Raw genomic sequence first — 21,058 nt, 5'->3', positions numbered from 1 at the left:
AACATAAATGAAAGAAAGAGCTCCAATTAAAGAGGCACAAACATATTTTGAAATTGGAAGAGAGTTCAGACTTCAGAGTAAATGAGTAATGCCCCAATACAGAAAAATAGAAAAAGAAATACACTAACAATAGACACACATGACAGAACTACTACTAATAGTTATTGTTTAAACAACTTGCCAAGACATATCCACAAACTCAGACGCAAATTACTCTACTAATCCAGAACCTTAGTCGACCTCCTCCATCTTGATCTCTTCAGCAGCATCGTCCTCCAAAGCAGGCGTATTTGCATCATCACCAACATTCTCGTCCCCATCAGTGCTGAGGCCCACAGGTTCAACATCAATGCAGATAACCAAAAAGCAAATTCATCTTCTCTGTATCTCCAAAATAACATCCAAAAAGTAAATGCCCCGATTTCTAGAGAGTGGACTATTTCCCTCAAGAATTGAAATTGAATTGATGGACTATTTCCCTGTAAATTGCTGCAATTGAATTGAATTGAGCAAAGAGTGGACTATTTCCCTCAAGAAATCATATACTCACTACAAATAGAAAACCCACCTGATTTCTAGAGAATTTGAAGAAAGAGATGTGCTTGAGATACGAATCGAGTGAATTCTCTGAGCGTTGATACTCGAGAGAGGCAGAAAGAATCGGGGAGTTCTGGAATTGGGGTTGCAAGTGATAGAAACTAGAAAGAGGTAAAACACTTGACTTAATCTCATCCGTCCCATCTCATTAAAACAGATCCAACGGCTGTACGTGTTGTCCCTCAAATTGGCCAAAAATTTGACATAATCTCAGCCGTCGAGCCTCATTAAAACAGATCCAAGGGCTGCGAGCCTATCCCTCAAGTTGGCAAAAATTAGGGATCCCTCATTGGAAGGGGGCTGTATATATATATAATTATATATATATATATAGTTATATATAAATAACATTAAAATAAGATTTAATATATATATAGTTATATATAAAGATAAGTAAAGAACATTAAAATAATATTGCAGATTTCTAGACGCAATTCTTTTCTTCTTCTTCCAACTGCACGCACAACGTTATTATTCTAGCGTCTCTTACTCTCTCTCAAACCTTGAAATCAAGCAAATTCTCTTTAAAATGGTTTCTTTGGTTATTCAATCCTTCAATTTCTTCTTATCATTTATCATCACCCACTCTTTCTCCTCTCTATGCTTATGTTTTTCTATAGTGTTTATACGAATCTTCGGCTTTCCATCGTTGTAGGCTGACATACAAATCAAAATAGGTATCGGATGTTTTTCAATTTTGATATGGGGTACTTGATTTTTGGGTTCTGTTGATTTCTATCAACCTACTAATTCGTTTTCAATTTTCAATATTAGGTGCAATTGGAAGTTAGATTTGCAAGTCGATCTCGATCAGAAAATGAAAAACAAGAAGGAACAAAGTTGATTCAACACTCCTCCCCCCGCCCCCCAAGCGAAACGGGCGACCGGGTTACCGCCAAGCGAAACGGGCCGAAACCCGACCCGCTTCAACACTCCTCCCCCCGCCCCCCACCTCTCCGGCCACCTTCACCTCCCCATTCCTCTTGGGCCCACCCACGGCCAAGATGTTCCTTATCTCACACCCGAACAGCTGCTGCTCCACCATATGGGCTGTCCACAGTCAACCAGTCCCCTAGCGCGTCGAACAACGCGCTGTAGTCAAAAAGCATTTGCAGGTGGTAAACCGAAAAGCAGGAGTTCAGCAGCATTCGTCGACGTTGTTCGATCTGCCTGCCCATTTGCCCATCCCCAAAAATTAACTGATATGATGATCTTCAGGCAATGTTTTGATAATCATCAGGCTAGACACATTAACAAGTAAAAGATACGATTAATGGACTAGTAGGTACAACAGAAATTATGAACCTGTGAGATGAATGTATCATCATGACATCTAAAAAAGCATAGGGCATGCCTACTTGTCAATGTTAATGTTGAGGTGATGAACAATAAGGTGATGAGTTCGCGCGATTCGATTCGATTGTTTCTTTTAATCCGATTTGAACTTTGCTCAAGCTTCAAAAGCTCAGAGTGGGCTCAGATTAAATAATTTTTCCTATAGTACTCCCGGTCGGCTCAGTTGTACGTGTTAGTACTAGATTCGTTCTGGTTAATTTGTTTCTATATATATGTAACAAATACCAGTAAAATATAGTTCAGCTAGTAGGTTATACAAACTTGTGAATTCTTGTAACCAATTAGGAGAATGACAAACGAACTAATGAACCTCATGGTATATAATTTATTATTGTGGTACGTTGACTCTCAAAAGCACCGACACTTCATATTGATGCCGTGTTGCTTGCATGTCCGAGAAATTGTACCGTGGAATCAGTTGTACCATCACATAATTGCCCGCCTTAACCTCTTAACTTCCACCGTAATTTTTTTTTTTTTTTTTTTTTTAAAATTATATGTAGAAGTCAAGTTTAACAGCCTTTTACACAAAGTACGTACACACCAAGTCTCCCATTTCCATTTCACCGAAAACCTCCCAACCTGCACACGTGTCTCTTACAGGAGCTCGCAGCACGAAAATTGTCCATGCACCATTCTTTCTCAAACTCTGCAATGTCGTGTTGTGGCGCCAGAGAAATAGAGAGAATCAAACTCTCACTCTATAAATTAGGCCTCCTCCTCTTCTTCTTCTTATTCGGCCCTGAAACTCGATCTCTCTTTCCATTTTTCCGGTGAGCTTCGAAAATTGCAACAGACTTGGAATCTTCAGATAAAAACTATCAGAGAAAGGTGTTGTGTTCTCCCCTCAAGCACAAGCACGCACCACAAAGTTTCTGCAGAGAAAGGTGAGTATCTTCTCTTCTTCTTGTGTTACCTCATCGTCTTCTTTTGGAAACCCTAGCACAGCTTATTGATCTAAATTTCAAACCCTAGCTACTAGTCAATTGGATTTGTTTCTAATACAAAAAAAAAAAACCTAAATTCAATTTCAAGCTCTGATTACCGGTTTAAATCAATGACTGAACTAGTCCCCCCAATTCTTGTGCCGAAGACCTCAAGAAACATGTAATGAAGGTTTTTGAAGATGTGACCAAACACTGGTGAGGACAAGATGTTGAGAATTCAATTTGACATGGTTGGGGACTACGACTCCTCAATCAAATTGCAATTCGAGTGTTCAGTTTTGTGGTAGATGCCGGCTTCCTTGATAAAGCGACAGAGCTCCTTAAGCCTCTCTCTAATCAGGCAATGCGGCCGGAAGTGGCGGTCTTCACCATGTGACATTATGGCCTACGGCAAGACCAAGGATGCTCACAAGGTCTACCGGCACATGTTAGGGTACTGCTGTTACCCCCACCTCCTACACTTACACTGCATTATCACCGCTTGTGATGGGGTTGTCCCCAGCTCCTATACTTACTCAGTTTTAATCAAGGGACTCGCTGCTGACCCAGCTTTTTTGGAGATGCTAAGAAGTACTTGCTTGAGACGATGGACAAGGGGAAGTGGCCCAATGCTGCTACATACACTGCTGTGATCGATAGAGACCTTTACAAGGCAGCTGAGGATGAAGGCAAACAGTTTGTGGAAGTGATGATTTTAAAGGGCAGCCCGACACCTGTTATTCGAAGGATCATGATTATTGTCCTTTCCAAGTTGAAGGGCTGAATCTTTCCTTCGTTGAGGTTATGCTAGAAGTCTTCAGGATTGGGTGGTTTCATATAGGGGGAGGTAGTGAGATTCGGTTTATCTTGTAGGATTGGATTTCAATTAGGGATTTGATGCTGTTTTGTATCATTTTGAATGTGACATAGGAGTAGTGAAACTCTGGATGCTGAAATTGAAGTATATACTCATGTAAGATAGGGTTTCAATATCAAATTGGTGATGTTCTTTCTGTTTGTTAATGTTGACATTGAAAGTAGTCTGTGGTGTTAGTTCCTTTAGTTTCTGTTTCTTTTATTCTGGTGTTCTGCATCAGTGCTTTTTTTTTTTTTTTTTTTTAGCCATATGAAATTACCTGCCTCTCTCTCTCTCTCTCTCACACACACACACACACACACACACACACTTGTGGCGTATATATATAGCTGATTAACATTTATTTATATGAATTTTCATACCGTTAATTGATTTTAAGAACACTTGTTTTTATACCTTAATTGCATGATGATTGGTTAAGGCAGATACTATAATTATTCAGAAAACATGAAGTTGAAACTGTGAGGTTTTTCACACTTACCGGAAAGTTTATAATTTTAAATGATGGAGTATTAGGTTTCTCGCATCAGAACATGGTGAAAGTAGAGGGAATAATAAGATCTCATTCATGCAGTAGATTGTACCTTGTATTTGAGTAAACATGATCTTGCTGGAGTAGTAGCTGCTAATGACATCAAGTTCAATGACATGCAGGTTAGTCTTTGCTTAATTCTATTAACAACTTCTGCAGAAAAGTATGTACTTTGTCAAAAGTACTGAATAAGCCAGCTACTTACGATTGAATGATTATCCTTGATTCTGTTGGATGGGAAAGACAATCATGCTAGTCAACCTTTGATCTCGTCAACATGGCGGTTACCTGCATATCCTTATTCTGTGCGCAAAAGAAATTCTACCGTGGAGGTATCTTTGCAAGCACTTGAGGTGTGTTCAAATTTTATTTGCTGCTGAAAAATGTCATTATTATGATGCTATTACCAGGAACAGTTTCAAATAGAAAGAAGATCTATTGCTTGCAAAAATCAAATATTATCCAACTTAAGAACAAGGATTCAATAGTATCCAATTGATACAATGATGCACTCACCATCATCCTCAATGAATGTACTTTGTGCAGCAATTAGACTATTCATTGAAGGAACTTAAACCGATAAAATTTCCATTTGCAATCTGATTTTTTGTGCTTCAGTCTTTAATCTAACTGGAATTTATACGGTCACACACACACACACATATGTATTTTTTTTCTCTTTCTTCTGAGAAGGTAGAGGTTTCTCTCTTTGGAATTGAAGCCTGTTCAGAATTCTTTTATTCTAAATTTCTAATAGTGTAATTCACTATAGTTGACTCCGTTGAATTTCCAGTTCTGAATATCTTTTAGTCGATACTTTTATGTCCATTGTAGGACTAAATTTGTAAACTGTTTCCAAATTTTAAAAGCTATTCAATTGAAGATTAAACTCTGGGTTTGGGTTACAGCTTCGCCCATTCCGCGATCCATAAGGAAAACGAGCCCTTATTGGAGTCAAGTAGCAGAGATTGATTAAGAATCTTCAATCAATAATCCTTCTAAGGTAAGGAACAGTCGAAACCCTAAAGTATAAATACCAGGTTTCAAGGAAAAAAGACACAACAACTCTCAAATCAACTAATCGCACAGATTATCAAGCCTCTCCGGAGCAAACCTACCTGCAACCCAGTTGCAAACCAGCGAAGCAAGGGTAACACCCTCGCAACCCAGCAAAGCTAAAGTCACGCTTTAGCAAACCCTGTGCTTTCTCCCAACTTCCCAGTGATTGCTCTGCTTAGTCTACAACACTAAGTATCGATTCGGTGAATGCAAGAGATCACAACCAAAGTCCTTACTAGTAAAGCAAGAAGTCCTTTTCCGAAAGGCTAGAAAAGAACCTTGTGATGGGGTTGGTGCTCTCCTCATCCACATCGTTTGGTCAAGAAGTCAGGTCAAGGGACTCCCCGACAACTGCACCCCACGGTGCTGGCACGCTCGCGCACTCAAAAGAGACAGTTTATACCAGACTGGTTTTGGAGCCAAATATTTTGGCACGCCTAGTGGGACCTCTATAGCGTTTCTTCGTAATCGCAACCATTGGGAAATCAAGCGCAAACCCTTACCAAAAGGTTTACGCTAACTGCTCGAAGCACAAGACCTCCAATTACAGCCCGCATACTCGTGCAGACTGTCGTGGTCTTTCTGAAGAACAAGTTATTCAAAGGTTTTCTCTCAATCCTGCATCACCTGAGATGTCAACCGGACAGGGAGGAGATCAGCCACCCATTACTGAGGGTGAGAAGTTAGCGCCTGTGTCGACGAATGAGGTAGTCAAGGATCCTGTGACTACCGTAACTGCCACTATTGGTGAGACATCTGAAGCTGACGAGTTCGAGGCTCTCCCCATTCCACAGAATGCTAGCCTGGACGAGAGGCGTCACATCCTTACAGTCAACAATGAGAATTATCGGAAGTATCTGGCAGCTTCGATCGCGAAGACGGAGCAGCAACTTCGTGAATTTGATCAGAGAATGACTCAGAATGCCCTGGAGGCTAAAGCGCATGCTCAAAATCTCGCCAATGCGGCCAAAGTGCACGCGGGCGCTGTTAACACAGCTAGCAGCCAGAGCAAGGAGACTGCGGCCGATATCGCGGCCATGCGAAAAGAAGGGTCCAATCTCGCAACCAAGGTTGCCATGCAAAGAGCAGAGTTGGACCAGGCTAAGGAAGTTCTGAATAAGGCGTTGGGTGACCCTAATGCCATCCTCGGATCGCTTGGTCAGCCATCTGGTTCTGGCAAATATGTGCCACCGAATCAATGGGAGAAGGCTAGCGGCAGCACCGCGGCATCTCCAGCAGCCGCTACTTCTACACTAGTAAGGAATAAGGAAAAAGCTTTAGTCATTGGCGGTAGCAAGGACAAAGCTACTCCATCGAGCGGACAGTCCGCCTCCCCGGTAAGACAGAAGAATCAGACTTCAAAAGCTGACTCTGCCACATTCATTCAATATGATAGTGATGGGGCGGAAAACGTTTACCAGGAGCTACCCGGGAGCTACTACGGGATCGCTCAAGCTGGCAACCCAATCAAAATAATAGCCTTAGCAAAAGATATGCCAGCGGTTACTCTTCAACTGTCCGCCATACCCCGTACTGTTCGCCTTGGAGAGGGAACAACAACTGCTACTCAAGCGGTACCGTTGCAGACGGTTCGCCAAACTATGATAATTCCTCCTCCCCCTGGCCCAGAATATGTGAGACGTGAAGAGGTAGAGAAAATGATCAGGTTGGCTAACCCTAGGGCCCACCTGGATGGGGTTTATGAGGGTCCTTAGGACTTAAAACACTTGATGCACCAGTCTTGTGCTATTTATATATGTTCTTACTTGTCAAAATGCTACAAGGATTAGTTTCACCATAATCTGTTTAGTTGGTAAGCTTTCTCGACGTTTCTCTTAACCTTTCATACATCTACAATTTATAGCTAGGTTTCTCTGTTATGTATACAAGACTGAGAGTTCACACTTTGAATTGCAACATGACAACAATAATAATAAATAAAATTGGAACAGTGAATGCCTTTCTGCAACTGCTAAGCTAGCTGGCATGGGGTTCCTTTCTTGAGGAGGAGTGACTGTGGTGATGGGCCATTTTGTTTTTGGAACAGAGGAAATTGGGTTGATACATAAAGGCAAGTATGAACCTGGGTGTCTTTAGTTCCAGCAAGGGCTGCAAGGCCATCCCTAAAAAGGCAACTGGGATAGGTTGAAGATCTCTACAACCTCGACCTAGGTTCATCTACCCCTTTCAAAGTTAAACTTTGTCGTGGCTGTGCGGTTTCCTTTTTGGCGAAACTATGATCACAAGTTCTGTCAATAACTTTCCAATCTAGTTACTTTTTGTCCAAATAATAGTTATTTGAAGAATAGGATTCAACCTGAGGAAAAGCATAGACTCTACTTATCTAAGTAGTTTTTTTTTTTCTCTCCAAAAGCTGGCCGACCTGGACAAAGATGCATCTAGACAGTGTTTGTAATGGATAATGATAGTGGATGCCAGGATTACATCTTCATCATTGTATACGGCCAGTATGATCATATGTCCAGGCTACTTACTCTTGTAATGAGTTCAATTAATTGATGTGCTGATATGTGGTTTTTGTGCTGTTTAATGGCAACCTACATTGGACTCTATTAGTTATATGTCATCCTGCTAAAGTGCCTCGATAGAAGGGTAAGATGTCTGCTTTGTTGCATATGTCTTGTGTTCTTTTCCGGCTAGTCTTTCTCCGAAGGCTAGGAGGGTCATTACCCTAAGCCTACTCTTCTGTGTCTGCACTGTAGGTATAATTCCATTTCATATATAGTTCAAGCGGAGGAATGAATCTTTCTATAAAATACTTTGACTAACTTTGAAGACTATGGTTTTTACATCCATTATGTGTGTTTAAGTATCACATTTCTATTGAAGCATGACGCTTTAGGGTTACCAAAGTTCAGGCATTCTAGTTGGGAGAATTATGAAATGCATCCCTCATATATTTGGTCTATAAATGCACAACTAATTTATTTATTTATTTTTGTCTATAAATGCTCTAATAATTTCACCTGTAGAAAGAACAAAATAATCTTCAAAACAGAAACAAAGGCGTTGATAAGAGGAAAAAAATATCTTGAATGGGATGAAGCTTAGATTCATAATTTAGAGTGACAGAAATACAAATTAATATTTTTCGGTGGGCAATGTTATTTGGTTGTGGCCGGCCCCTATTCCACCGGAAAGGTCTTTCATTTTATTGTATCCTTTTAGACCAGAAGGTAGTTGTTAGTTGATCTTTTTGTCAGTTAGTTCATCTCATGTTAGTTTCTTCTTTTATCTTTTGGTTGAGGTTTCTTCATGTATTGTAGGGATTCTTCTTATTTTTCTACTGGTGTAGACTGCTTCTCCACAGATTTGCATTTTCTTTTTATGGAGTAAAACTTTGGTCCTTCGTGAGGAAGGAATAAATGCTGATAATTATTACTAAGAGAATGTTGATAAACTATGTGATTATTCTAACTTGCTCAAAAGTCTTCAATTCATTAAAGACAACTAGCTGATTGCAATGGGGTGTTTCAATCACTATGAGATGCTGCTGAATATTCAGTGCATGTGTTTCAATGACTAAAGCTCGGACTCCTGGATCAAATAATTTTTCCTCAACTCAAGCTTGGCTCAATTTTTTAACAACTTCAAGCTTGACTCATTTTGGTTTTTGCCTCATATACTTCAGCTCAACTCGTACAAAATGTTGAGCAATAACAAAAGTTCGAACAAAAATACCAAAAATATTAATAGCAACAATATTGGTGACTTGGTGAGTAATCTTTTTAAACATATAAATACAAAATAAACTAAAAACTGCTTATGTCAAGCTCGAGCATAAACTTTTCTAGAATTTACGAGCTATATGTATTATAGTTTAGCTCTGCTCAGTTATTTTTATTGAGCTCATGCTGGACTCATTTTTATCTGAATTCCAACCCTAACCTCTTAGCATCCACTGTAAGAAAAAAAAAAAAAAAAAAGTTTTACTTGTATATGTAGACAGTAAGTTTAGGTAGGTGCTGGTTAAGCCTAGCCCTATAGGCCTCGAAAAGTCTCCACTCTTCACAGGCTTCATCCGGCAATTAAGTGCAAAACGGAGGATGGTAATAAAGTGAAGCAGATGCTCCCGTGGGGTCCCATTGCAATTAAATACATCACCAGTAGTTACAGTTTTACTCCAACCATTTTCACCCAAAATAAAACCTCCCAACCTGCACACCTGCCTCGTACAAGAGCTGGTAGCACGCAGATATTGCAAGCACCCACGGTCATTGTATCACTCCACAGGGTCACACGCCTTTTTCACTCTCTCCCTCTGCTGTGGCGCTCATAAAGTTGGTTATATATAGCAACACTCTCCCTCACTCCTTGTTCTTCCTTTTCCTTCTTCGATCTCCTCGATTCCATTTTCCGGTGAGCGGTGGTGGTGCCGTACACACTCTCACCGACTTGAATTGGGAAAATGTTCTACTCTCACAGCCTCCTTGCTCGCAAAGAGCCGCTCGGCCAAATCTGGTATAAACTCCTACTCCTAGCCTTCTTCTCTGTTTACGTGCAACTTCATTTTTCTTTCTTTATATATAGACTCTGCATCTTCTCTCTGTTTCTTTCTGCATAATTAATTTGGCTCGAAACTCTTGGAAAATGCAATGCTCTCTCTCTCTCTTTGTTTCAATTATTTCTTCATAGATTCTCTGTTCCGAGTTAACTCGCTCGCTCGCTCTCTGTTTTTGTGTATGCTAATTGAGGATGGCCGCCACCATGCACGCCAAGATGAACCGCAGGAATCTCAACCAGATCGACCTCATCAGAATCTGGTATAACAGCTCTCTCTCTCTCTCTCTCTCTCATTAACTCTTCTTTTACATTTTACTTTTCGTTTTCATTTTTCAATTTCGACCGTACATATTTGGTGTTGATGCAATTTTGATTTTGCAGCGAAGAGATTCTGAATCCAAGAGCTCCTATGGCTCTCCGACTCTCCAGTATTCTCATGGGTATACAACTTCCACTTATTTACAGTACTCACTCTCTTTAATCTCAATTTCTTAATTTGCCTCTCTCTGCTTCTAATTACCTGAACCTCCATCATCCTTTAACAACCTCTGTTTTCAGGTGGAGTCGTCATCGTCTACGAACGTAAAGTGAAGCTCCTATTCGGTACCCTTCCCCTTCTTCTCCTTCTTTTTTTTTTTTTTTTTTTTCGGTTGAAATCTATACAAAACAAATCTTGTGTTCCAACGATTTCTGACGTTTGTTTTGAATTTCCACACAGATGATGTGCACCGTCTTCTGGTAATTTCAATTTTTCTTAACCATTTTTCTCAATTTTTTTGGTTTCCCTTACTATTCTGTGTTAACTTGATTTAACCGATTCCAATTTTGTGTTCCAAGGATCAATTAAACGAAGCATGGAAGAAGGTGAAATCCAACACAGACTCCACTATCCTACCCAAACGGAGAGCTCAGGCCAAGTCAGTACAACGCTGCGTTTCTTTGTGTTTAGGGAGGAGAGGGGTAGAATTGTCAATTCCTGAATTTCACTGTGGGTTTTTGCAGGAAAGAAGCAATAACTCTGCCTGAGGCTGAGCATCAAGATACTGATCTTGTTGGTGACATCGAGCAGTCTCTTGATTTTTCTCACCATGCCACACTTTTCCAGCAGCAAACCGGCTATTTTCTCATGGTAAATGACCTTAATGGGCTCTACTTTCCTGGAGATTCCTCTAGTTCTGTAAAGGGTATTCTTGTGAATCAGTAGCAGCTACGGCTAGTATGTGTTATTGTGTTTGTGTGCTTTTAGTACTAAACTGAAACACACCACCAATCCCCCAACGCCTCTTTAACCCCCATTTTGTTTTGTCGTAATGAATGCCTGAGATAGTTTTCTGGCCGGCTACAGTGAGATTAGCCTGCTAATGGAGCTGTTTATATTTTTTTAACTTGTTAATGGTGCACCGAAGATGTTTGATGAAATGCTTGAATGAGCGCATTTAGGCTTTAAAACGCCTCGTAGTTTGTTTTTTTAATAATTTTCCATGATTACTCCTAATAAGAGATTACTTTGAAACTCTGTAGTGAAGAAAAGTAGTTGAATAGAAGCATCGTTAGTTCTTTTATTACAGTTTTGATGCACCATGGCTCACCCTTATGCTGATCTAGTTACCACAGCAAGAACAAATGACACTTTTTTCCACTATTGTGCCTTGTATGAAATGCATAAAGAAACCTCATACTTGATGGAATCTTTTCAATATCTCCTGGAGCTTTTCTACCCTATCTTTTTCTGTGCTTGAAGCAACTGGATAGCGTAGATGTGGGAGAAACACTTGACGATAATGCAGTGGAGGGAGATCAACATCAGAACTTACATCAAGGTCCTTTCATATTCATTTAGTCTACCTTCTTCAGTTACTTTTAATTGTGGCCACACATATCCATAATCTGTTCATCTGCTAAATTAACCCACCCCTCTCTCTCGCATTCAGCTGATCCTGAGGATATCACATTGCCTAAATGTTATGATCCATCAGATGCACATGCAGATTTGTTCAACCCTCGCTTTGAGAGGTGAATCATTACCACAATACAGTATAGATAAACTTTTGATTTTTGATTCCCATTCCTGAAGGTTGAGCAAAACAAAGTGTTCATGCTTTTGTGTTTCCATGTGCCATTTTCATTGGAGTTTGCAAACTCTGCGCCCAGCTAATTTTATGCCCTTCCATTCCTGTTATAACAGATACTGCTTAATCAGTCTGTTGCAAGAATCATTATCGTATTCTTATTTATTATTGTCTTTGGATGATATGGCAGATTTGAAATCGAGGGAGATAACATAGACCTCACATCAGGAGAGCCCACACATATTCGACCACCTTCTCCAAATTATCTAATACCTTCTCCGCCTCGTCAAGACCAGCATCAGGAAGGACAGCAGGCTAATAATGTGTTTGATGAAGTGGTGCAGATGCAAGATGTTCAAGAGAATGCTCAACAGAGGCAGAGGCCTATAAGGAGGAGAAAGAGAAAAACAACAGCCTCTGCAATGGATAATGACCAAACAATCCATCCTGGACATGTGTACCAATCTTGGCTTCAAGATACTTCAGATATAGTTTCAAGAAGAAGAAGAAACCAAAAGGTTTGTCCTGAATTCCATGTATATCCTTCAGTGGAGGAGTTAAGCATACTCATGTACATTCCATGCACTGTCCTCATTATGTTCTCTTTGTTGCAGCCCAAGAACATAATGTCTACTATGAAGATTGGTAAACTCATGGAGCAGCCAGCTATTGTTCTCATGGGTCGTTTATTTAAACCCGGAAGTGGAGAAACATATTATCCGGCTCCTCTCTTAGAGCTATTCAAGGAAAAACATACCCATGACTCACCTTCAGGTCAGTATCATAGTTCATAATTCGAGAACTTTTACATGAATAATTCAAGTAACAGAAAGAGGGCCTTAATTATGGTTTTGTTTGCAGCATTAACCTCGCCACCTCTGCCTCCAGAACCATCATCATGGTCACCACCTGAAAGAGAAACTTATCAAGACCCGGTGAGATATTTAAGTCAATATAGTTACTTTTAGTTTTCTTATTTTTCAGGAAATTATAACTAAGTTTATGTCTGAAAAGTTACAATATGTTAAATGTGAAGCCTGTTGAAGATTTTCTTAGTGGAGGTGGCTCCCAGTCATTTGTAACCCCCACAGAACAGATACGGACAAATTTAGTTAACAATGACATAACACTACAAGCTGAACTCATGGATGAACTGAAAGCCAATCTTAATGGCATGAAAGGAGTTGATACCAACCCGGCAACACCAAGAAATTCTGGTACACATAATTTCTATGTCTCTCCTCTCTCATTTCTCTAGATATTGAAGTATTTATGTTTCACATATGGTACATTAATCGCCAACTAATTTTTTTCTTACAGGAGATGAGAGAAGATCCATCCTGAGCTCCTCATCTGGAAAGGGAGTTAACAGAAACAGTTCAGAAGTCAATTCTGGACGGTTAGCATGTTTTTTATCCAAATCTATAAGAAGTTTTCTTTTTTCTTTTTCTTTTCTTTTTTTCGTTTTGTTGCTTCAGTGTACTAGTGATTGGAGTACTGATTGTCATAGATCCAACAGGAAGAGGCGTTATTCATCTATACATAGCAATGATGGACTTGAACCAGTATTAGAGGATAATGGATGTCAGCACTCTGATCCAAACTTCAACGTAACAAGGTTTTCTGGAAATGGCCCAACAACTGAGCATGGTAAAATTTACCTGTTGATGCAGCATATTAGCTATGGTTTTATAATCTTTATAATCTTTATAATCTCTATTTTTGCAGAATTATTGATGGAAACTGGACCGACACAGACACAACAACCTATCATCAATCAACCACTGGAAAGAGTGACTGATGCCATTCGAATGTATGTTTGTCTCACACCTCTGTTAGATTGTCTGGTCAATAAGTAGCTTTGATCTGATTGCATTATGTCCTTGTTCTCTAAAAGATCTGTTAGATTGCCCAGTCCTTAATTAGTTTTGATCTGACTGCAATTTTTCCTTGTACTGGAATTCTTTCAGGGAACTGAAATCCCATTTTGAAATACCGGGGGGCCCTCAAGTAGAATCCCTGAACAAACTGACTGCTGGAATGAATCGAAGAGGAGCGGCTATGCTTTTCTATCAAACTTGTGGTAGGAATCCATACTATCTTTCCCTTCCTGCCTATGTTATGCGCTTGTTCTTACAAACTGCTTGTGTTCTGTCATCTGCAGTTCTTGCTACTCGTGATTTCGTAAAAGTTAAACAAAATGCCCCTTACGAGGATATTCTCATTACTCGAGGACCAAATATGTGATAGAGGTAAAATTAACTAGACTTGTATATCCTTACTGCCTTCAGTCATTGACATGTTAACGACACTATGATGACCTAAATGTACAATTCTATAACAGAGCTCGTGCTGGAATGAGGAATGTGATGCTAGTTATTGAAGAAAGTTGACATTGCTCCCTATGTGGAAGCTGAGGCTAGTGTTGGTCTAATTATCCTTTTTTGAGTTCTAATTTTGAAAGATTAGATACACCTGATCTAATTATCGTATTTATGGTGAAGTCAGCATTTAAGCACTGCTACTTTCTTGCAATGGGCTGATTGCTGTTCTTACGGCAGCTCCATTGTGATTCAGTTTTATGCGTTAGATATTCGGAAGTAGTTTTAATGGTCTTGTTTGATATAGTTTTGTATAATTGATCGATGGGTGGTGCACAGCTGAAAGTCTAAAACAAGCTTGGGCTGGGTGCCACCTGAGCTCTATACTAGTTTCCTTTTGCAAAGTACATCGCTACAGATAGAAATGATCAAATAGAAATTGCAACAAGAGTATATACACCACAATTCATTTTCCTTTCAATTTTCAAGTCCCATCGTATGCTTTTTCGTCCAGATATTATACGCCATAACAGAGCATCACCAGAGCCTCTTCAAATATAGTTGGCAACGAGTTTTCCTCACAGAGCATCACCAGAGCGTCGACAAGTATAGTTGGCAACCAGTTTTCCTCAATCTAATCCCAATCGACACACTAGAATATGTTGATAAAAAAAATAATAATAATAAAGTAAATAAATAAAAAAACAAAAAAACACAAACTAGAATATGAGCAGCAAGATGAATCTACGTTATACCTTTTGTCTGAAGTACGTAATCGAAGCATATACCCGAATCTAACAGGATGAATATATGGTGCGGTATACCTTTTGTCTGAAATGGAGGTTCTCTAGTCTCTACAGTCTACACACATCAGATTCACTACTCTGGGCAAATTTCAGCAAACAGTGGCAATCTCCTTCTTCTAGTAGAAGGACCATAGACAAGACTCAGCAAAGCAGTGCCAGATGCATCCACATCTTCCTTCGATGAAGGTATTTCAGTTGAAGGCAAGATAACCTCAATGCCATCATCTTGGGGTGACCAGTCCTTGCAGCTGATGACAGTAATCGGGGTCTCAATGGTGTTATTTAGCTTTGGCGATGAGGCTAATGCTGCTACTGCTGCTGCTTCTCTGGATGCCATGACCTGATAGGCAAAGTGGGACTTCAGGCTGGGGGTGCATAATCCTGAGCTACTTGTAGCCTCGCACATCTGTGCCTGGGCAACAATAACAGAACAAACACACAGTAGCAATTTAAGTAGCTGAATATGTCAAAATTTGGCAACTAATTAGCGCTTATCCGACTGCGCGCTAACCTCGGATTTGTTCTTGGTAGGGAAAGAAGTTGGATGCAGATTTTCTTTTCCATATACAAACTGCAAGAAAATTAATGTTTGGTCAAGTCATTAAAAAAACAAACAATTTGCTTGCACAACTGAACAAATCATCTCAAAACACCAATCAGATTAGAGGAAAGTATAAAGGCAGCATAACCCATGTAATATAACATAATCACAAAACCATCAAAGGTACCAAAAAACAAAATCATCGACATATTCAGCATTTAGAGAAGGCTCCAAAATTTCAGAGTCAATATTATGTTTGTGTACAGAACCGACTTTTATAACTAAAGAAATTGTTTAACAACTGCACTGACTACTAAAATAAATACAATGACACTACCTCATTGACTGACACTTAAATCTCCTAATGAGTAAATAAAAGTGGCAGTGCATTAGTAGTTTCTTTCCTATAATGATGGCACATAAGCTAATATTTGTTTACTTCAGTGAAAGCAGGTTAACTTTCCTTAACTTCCTTATCAATTCTAGTCAAGGTACAAATGATTTCCTAATTTGAGCACCAGCCAACAACTTAATGCCAAGTTGTGACCAAGTAGAAATTACTTCAGCAGTAAGAGCTTTCATTTTCTACTAGCTTTCTTTCAATCTTAAAAGGCCGAATCAGTCAATCCCAAGATCATATGATGATAAAAGTGGCAAACCATTTTCTACAGCTAGCAACCTAACTAAACATACGAATAAATTACAGTACTGCCTCATCTATTGTGATAACAGTGCAACTGACCCAACCAATTCTTTGTTCATTTTTAAAAATTCAAAGAAAAATACAGCAGTTGTATTTAGAGTTCAAACACATCCCCTGATAATCAGTATGCAAGAAGAAACTAGCTGAACCTGATGAGTACAAGTCTCTTACTTGAACCTAGTCTTTTTCCAAACCAAGCTGAAACTTTAGCCACCTATTTGTAACTATCCTCTATTCGTCTTCTATGTAAATGATCTGCGGAAGAAACTAAATTTTTCTCATACATCATATCACAAGTCAAAACAAGCTCTTATGGCCCACCAACCTGACTAACCACAGTATTGTCAGAGTCTCAAGTATCACAATCTTATTGCTTGTATGTCATGCTCTTTGATGCAGCAAAGTAACAGCTTTGAGCAACAGTACAATCATGCAAATATTACTGTTCGATTAGTTTTAAAGTTTAAATGGCAGTTCTCAAGTGCAAGCTTAAGAAGCTTCAAGAGTTTAAGAACACTACAGAAATCAAAATGCACAAGATAAAAGGTCCAATGGAAACACTGGTAACCTATTTCTAACTATCCTGTTCTTCACTGTTAACAAACGAGTGGTAAAAACTAAAGTTGTATCTCATAAATAATTCATTTAACAAGTCAATTTGAGTCCTTAAGGGACCATCAGTTTGACTAACCATAGCATCTGACATCTGAAGGAACCAAATTTTACATGCTGCAATGTTGTTTACTTGTATATAGAGATCCTCTAGAGGCAGCAAGTAACAACCTTTTCTGCTTGACTATGTTTTTACTGAGCATAACATCTACTGAAAAGTATGCTCTTCCTAAACTGTTGTTGTTTCTCGTACATTCATTTCAGAAGTCGAAACTGACCATAGCTGCATCTGATATCTCAGGGAAATGTGAAAGTTGCAACTTTTAAGCTCAAGGTGGTGAACCATACTAGTTCAAGTGCAAGAACCCTAAACTAACTCAAGTTTGCATCTTGCAGATCTAAAAGTCTCACACCACCAAGTGTACCTAAGCAATATCCTAGATCCCCAACCAAAACAAAACAAAAATTCACACAAAGACTCATGACCTTGCACCAATTGTTAAAAGAAGCAATGAAAATTGACAATAATTACTTGGACCATTTTTCTTTCAAACACAAACAATAGAATCTAAGTAGATATAAATTGATGAACCAGATAGAGAGAGAGCGAGAGAGAAAGAGATGGAGACCTGGCCTTTGGAGCCGTAGCTTTCGGCAACCGAAACGCCGTCCTCCGTCTGCGGCGTGATCAGATTGTGCAGAGGCGCGAGCGGCGATAGTTGACGACGGCGGTACTTGAAGACGTCAATCGGCGACTGAGAACCTCGCAAGTGCTGTTCCATCACTCACTCTGCGCAAAAACAAGCACATCGTCACCAGATAGAAATCAATTTTCCCGCCAAAAACCCGGATTTTTCTGAGAAAAGAGAGCAATTATCGAGAAAACCTAACGAAGAAGATAGAAATGGCTTGTGATTAGGGATTCATACCAACTGCAGACGACAGAATTAGGTTTCGGATGAAAATCGTAGACGACGAAGAGAGGGCTACATATAACAATGGTGAAGAAGAGGAGGGTAATATGAGTGCAAGGAAAGCTAGAAATGAGTCCCGGCAAAGATAGGTTCAAGTAGTTTTGGAAGAAATTGATGAGCCTTTTTCTTCTTTTGTTTTTTTTTCTTTTTTCTTTTTTTTTTTGGGTTTTATCAAATCAATAACTTAATTAAATGCATCAACTAGCTCATAAACTCGCGACCTACCATTTATAAATAGGAGACTTATGCATGTATGCCACTAAACCAAATGGTGCTAGACCAATTGATTTTTAATAAGTCTCTTGTAACAGATTCCAAGACATACAGTTGTCTAGATTTTTTTTCTTTTCTTGTTTTGTGCCTTCGCCCATGTCAAAAAAAAAAATCACTCTCTTTATGATTACAATTGTGTCTGTTTTTTGCTAGTTCTAGCCTTTTTTTTTTTAAGATTTTCAATGCTTGACAAAACCTTGTTTCTATTGTGAAATGTTTTCGCTATCATTTGGCATCAAAGCACAATTCATTCACTTCATGGCAGAAGACGAGAAAATTTCTTAGAATGTCTCTCTTAAATGATTTTTTTTTTTTTTGATAAAAACTCTTTGACTAGTGTCGTTGAGGTTGGCGATGTTGAACTTCTCCCATAGACAATTGTCCGCCATGAAACAGGCAAATCTTGTGTTGATGCCAAATGATTGCGGAAGCATTTCACCATAGAAACAAGGTTTTGGATGCTAATAAACAAGCTCACTAGCAAACACGGGCACAAGTTTCTTAATTCTTATTTTTCTTATCGATGAAATTTACAATATCTTATATTTGCATTAAAAATTTAAAATAAGCCTATTCAGGTTACAACTAAGAACAATAAGACTAGGAAACCTTTAATCTAAATAAAATTAAAATCTTAATGAAAGCTGAAAAACTAAAACAATCTAAATAGTAACCAACTACTCAACTACTTTCACTTCTTTGTTATCTTCTTACTCCCATTAAGCTGTTTTTCAAACTTATTCGTAAGTTACTCTATATCAATTACATTATGCAACAGACTAACATACTCGTAAATTGCATTTTAATTTTAAATTTTTGTTGCACAATAATTGATTCAATGTTGATGTTTCTCTAGCCAAATAAGAATTTGATGAATATGCAACATATATGTGACTCGTTAATTACAATTTCGTTTCTTCCTTTAACCAAATTTGACAAATACTTTCATTACATTTAATTGAGGACCTTTTTGTTTTTTTTTTTTTTATAAGAGACTTTACGGACAAAATTAAAATTAGTCTTTCTTTGTTTTACTTTTTTGTTGAGATACTTTTTTACTTTTACTAATGAATACTAGTCTGCAATCACATGCTCTGCATGTGTACGAAATTTTTTTTTTTTTTTTAAAAAGTGGGTAGTTATTGCACAAGAAGTAGATTCACTAGTAGTTATTGCAGAGAGAAAATAGTGGGAGAGAAAAGTGGGGGTTGTGGAATCATTTCTTTTAATTTTCTTAATAAAAATCTATTTTATAATTGTCTTATTTATCCTTTTGATTTAATTTATTCTCAAAGTTTTTTAATTTTTCAGGGTTAAATCTGTCAAAATTTTTAATTTTGGCTAACAAAACATGTTCTCTTAATAATAGTATAGATATATTTTTTAAATAATATTTATTTTTACTGGCAATAAGTCATTTTATTGTTGCTACTTGCTAGGTCTTGCTAGCCTCTCTTCATTACTGTTCTAATGGAATTGCATGTCAAATTAATCCCAAATGACTGTCTTAACTTGTACTCCAACTTTGTCCCAATTGTGGGAGAGTTTCGGTACATGATTCCAAACAATTAGTACTTATGAAAGATGTCATGATTCATGACAGTGATATGACCTAAGATTTAATACTTTTGCTTTTAACCTATGAAATCTAAATTAAATTAAGGAGGGTGGATTGTAATACCCCGAAAAATCTAAATTAAATTCCGTGGATTTTTAGAAATGATTTCACGATAGTGGGAGCGAGTACGAGGCTTGGAGAAGTTGTGGAATTAGTTCGAACGATTAATTTTCGAAAACGAACGTTATTTAGGGGCTCGCGAAAGTTGACTTTTTATACGTTCAAATTTGGGAAAACTTCCTTCATGAAAATTGTAGAGCTCGTCGATACGATCGCGGGCATATGCGGAACGCAAAAATTGGAGTTCGTATGAATTAGTTATGATTTTTTGAAAAAGTTTCCAATTTAGTATAAAGCTTCCATTTTCGGAAATTTCCGAAAATAGTTTCAGAATTTACAAAAATAGAAAAAAGCTGCTGCAGCCCTCGTCCCCGCCGGAAATCGCCTCCGATTTTCGTTTGGCCATATCTTCCTCCTCCGGCCACCGATCCTCACCAAACTTCTTCCATTGGCTTCGTATGGTCCTTGCGCACACGTCTGTGGAAGCCTTGCACGACGGCGCAGTCTGTAGCGGCGGCGGGGAGCTTGAGCCGATTTGAGTTCGATTGTAGTCAACGCCGGTTTTCTCCTAGCTCCGGCCACCAAAACTCACGATCCTTAGCTCCCTGAACTCGCCTCAACCTTCTGATCATCATTCTAGAAGGATCGCACCTGGAGTGATCGGATTCACGTTCGTCGGAGCTCGCCGGATTCTGGAAATTTTCCACCACCACCGAAGCTTTTGATAGGTATATCTCGAGCTGCAGTGCATCGTTTTGATTGATTCTTGAACCAGTGAGTTCTCCTTGATGTTCTTAACAACTCTCTAGAAGGGATCGAAGCCTGAAATTGAAGTTTTGACGTCGAAATCAAGCCTTGCCGGATTCTGCAAATTTCGCCGGATCTGGAAAATTTCCGGCCACCTCGACTGTTTTAGGTAATTTCAACCACTTCCGGTCATTTTCAGCTTACATGATAGTTATGAAAGTTGTTAAGCATGATGAGAGGAAGAGGAGCAGCCCGGCCCCGACACCATTGGCGGTGGTCGGCGGCGGCTCTGCCCTAATTCCGGCGGCCCTTTTCCGGCCACCTCTGGGGGTCAAAAATATAGTTTCTGTGCATTTTTAGATTCTATATTTCAATACGATCATTTCGATATATTATACGCAATTTTTGGATATCGTATGATTAAGTTATGAATTTTTAAGTTTCGATCGATTTCGATCGTTAG

General features: G+C 38.9%; 2 protein-coding genes and 1 long non-coding RNA gene across 6 annotated transcripts; 1 reads left to right on the top strand and 2 right to left on the bottom strand.

Annotated features, from left to right (window-relative positions):
- Positions 1-8: 8 nt before the first annotated feature.
- LOC133745470 (uncharacterized) lies at positions 9-698 on the bottom strand. The gene is made up of 2 exons (XR_009863637.1): positions 569-698; positions 9-489 (listed from the first exon to the last, which is right to left on the bottom strand). It is a non-coding gene; the product is annotated as an uncharacterized LOC133745470 (long non-coding RNA).
- Positions 699-9,668: 8,970 nt separating this feature from the next.
- Positions 9,669-14,423, top strand: LOC133707356 (sister chromatid cohesion 1 protein 1-like). 2 transcript variants are annotated; one of them, XM_062132911.1, is made up of 19 exons: positions 9,669-9,829; positions 10,063-10,131; positions 10,253-10,311; positions 10,430-10,474; positions 10,590-10,609; positions 10,709-10,788; positions 10,874-11,000; positions 11,613-11,691; positions 11,803-11,884; positions 12,131-12,458; positions 12,555-12,714; positions 12,802-12,875; positions 12,977-13,157; positions 13,261-13,339; positions 13,460-13,590; positions 13,669-13,753; positions 13,911-14,023; positions 14,105-14,192; positions 14,285-14,423. In XM_062132911.1, exons 1-18 carry the CDS (start codon positions 9,777-9,779, stop codon positions 14,185-14,187), a joined length of 1,848 nt encoding a protein of 615 aa, XP_061988895.1. In that variant the 5' UTR covers positions 9,669-9,776; the 3' UTR covers positions 14,188-14,192; positions 14,285-14,423. The 2 variants fall into 2 exon arrangements, 1 of the variants encoding a protein (XP_061988895.1); XR_009845067.1 differs by lacking the exon at positions 14,285-14,423 and having other exon boundaries at positions 13,460-13,558; positions 14,105-14,132.
- A 717-nt stretch (positions 14,424-15,140) lies between these two features.
- LOC133707357 (uncharacterized) lies at positions 15,141-17,992 on the bottom strand. 3 transcript variants are annotated; one of them, XM_062132913.1, is made up of 4 exons: positions 17,853-17,992; positions 17,553-17,713; positions 15,579-15,638; positions 15,141-15,479 (listed from the first exon to the last, which is right to left on the bottom strand). In XM_062132913.1, exons 2-4 carry the CDS (start codon positions 17,703-17,705, stop codon positions 15,141-15,143), a joined length of 552 nt encoding a protein of 183 aa, XP_061988897.1. In that variant the 5' UTR covers positions 17,706-17,713; positions 17,853-17,992. The 3 variants fall into 3 exon arrangements, with proteins under 3 accessions (XP_061988897.1, XP_061988896.1, XP_061988898.1); XM_062132912.1 differs by having other exon boundaries at positions 17,810-17,976; XM_062132914.1 differs by lacking the exon at positions 17,853-17,992 and having other exon boundaries at positions 17,553-17,802.
- Between the last annotated feature and the right edge of the window lie 3,066 nt (positions 17,993-21,058).

This window comes from Rosa rugosa, chromosome 4, assembly GCF_958449725.1.
Source record: "Rosa rugosa chromosome 4, drRosRugo1.1, whole genome shotgun sequence".
NCBI lineage: Eukaryota > Viridiplantae > Streptophyta > Magnoliopsida > Rosales > Rosaceae > Rosa > Rosa rugosa.
Note: the sequence above shows the minus strand (reverse complement) of the source record. Positions and strands in the feature narration are given on the sequence as shown.

What these genes read in the sequence shown, in the direction of transcription:
- LOC133707356 (XM_062132911.1), top strand. Translation starts at nt 9,777, where the DNA reads ATGTTCTACTCTCACAGCCTCCTTGCTCGCAAAGAGCCGCTCGGCCAA. An exon ending in TAAAGTGAAGCTCCTATTCG is followed by an intron (nt 10,475 to 10,589) that starts GTACCCTTCCCC and finishes ATTTCCACACAG; the next exon opens with ATGATGTGCACCGTCTTCTG. An exon ending in TACCCATGACTCACCTTCAG is followed by an intron (nt 12,715 to 12,801) that starts GTCAGTATCATA and finishes TTTTGTTTGCAG; the next exon opens with CATTAACCTCGCCACCTCTG.
- LOC133707357 (XM_062132913.1), bottom strand. Translation starts at nt 17,705, where the DNA reads ATGGAACAGCACTTGCGAGGTTCTCAGTCGCCGATTGACGTCTTCAAG. An exon ending in GCTACGGCTCCAAAGGCCAG is followed by an intron (nt 15,639 to 17,552) that starts GTCTCCATCTCT and finishes ATTTTCTTGCAG; the next exon opens with TTTGTATATGGAAAAGAAAA. An exon ending in CTACCAAGAACAAATCCGAG is followed by an intron (nt 15,480 to 15,578) that starts GTTAGCGCGCAG and finishes ATTGTTGCCCAG; the next exon opens with GCACAGATGTGCGAGGCTAC.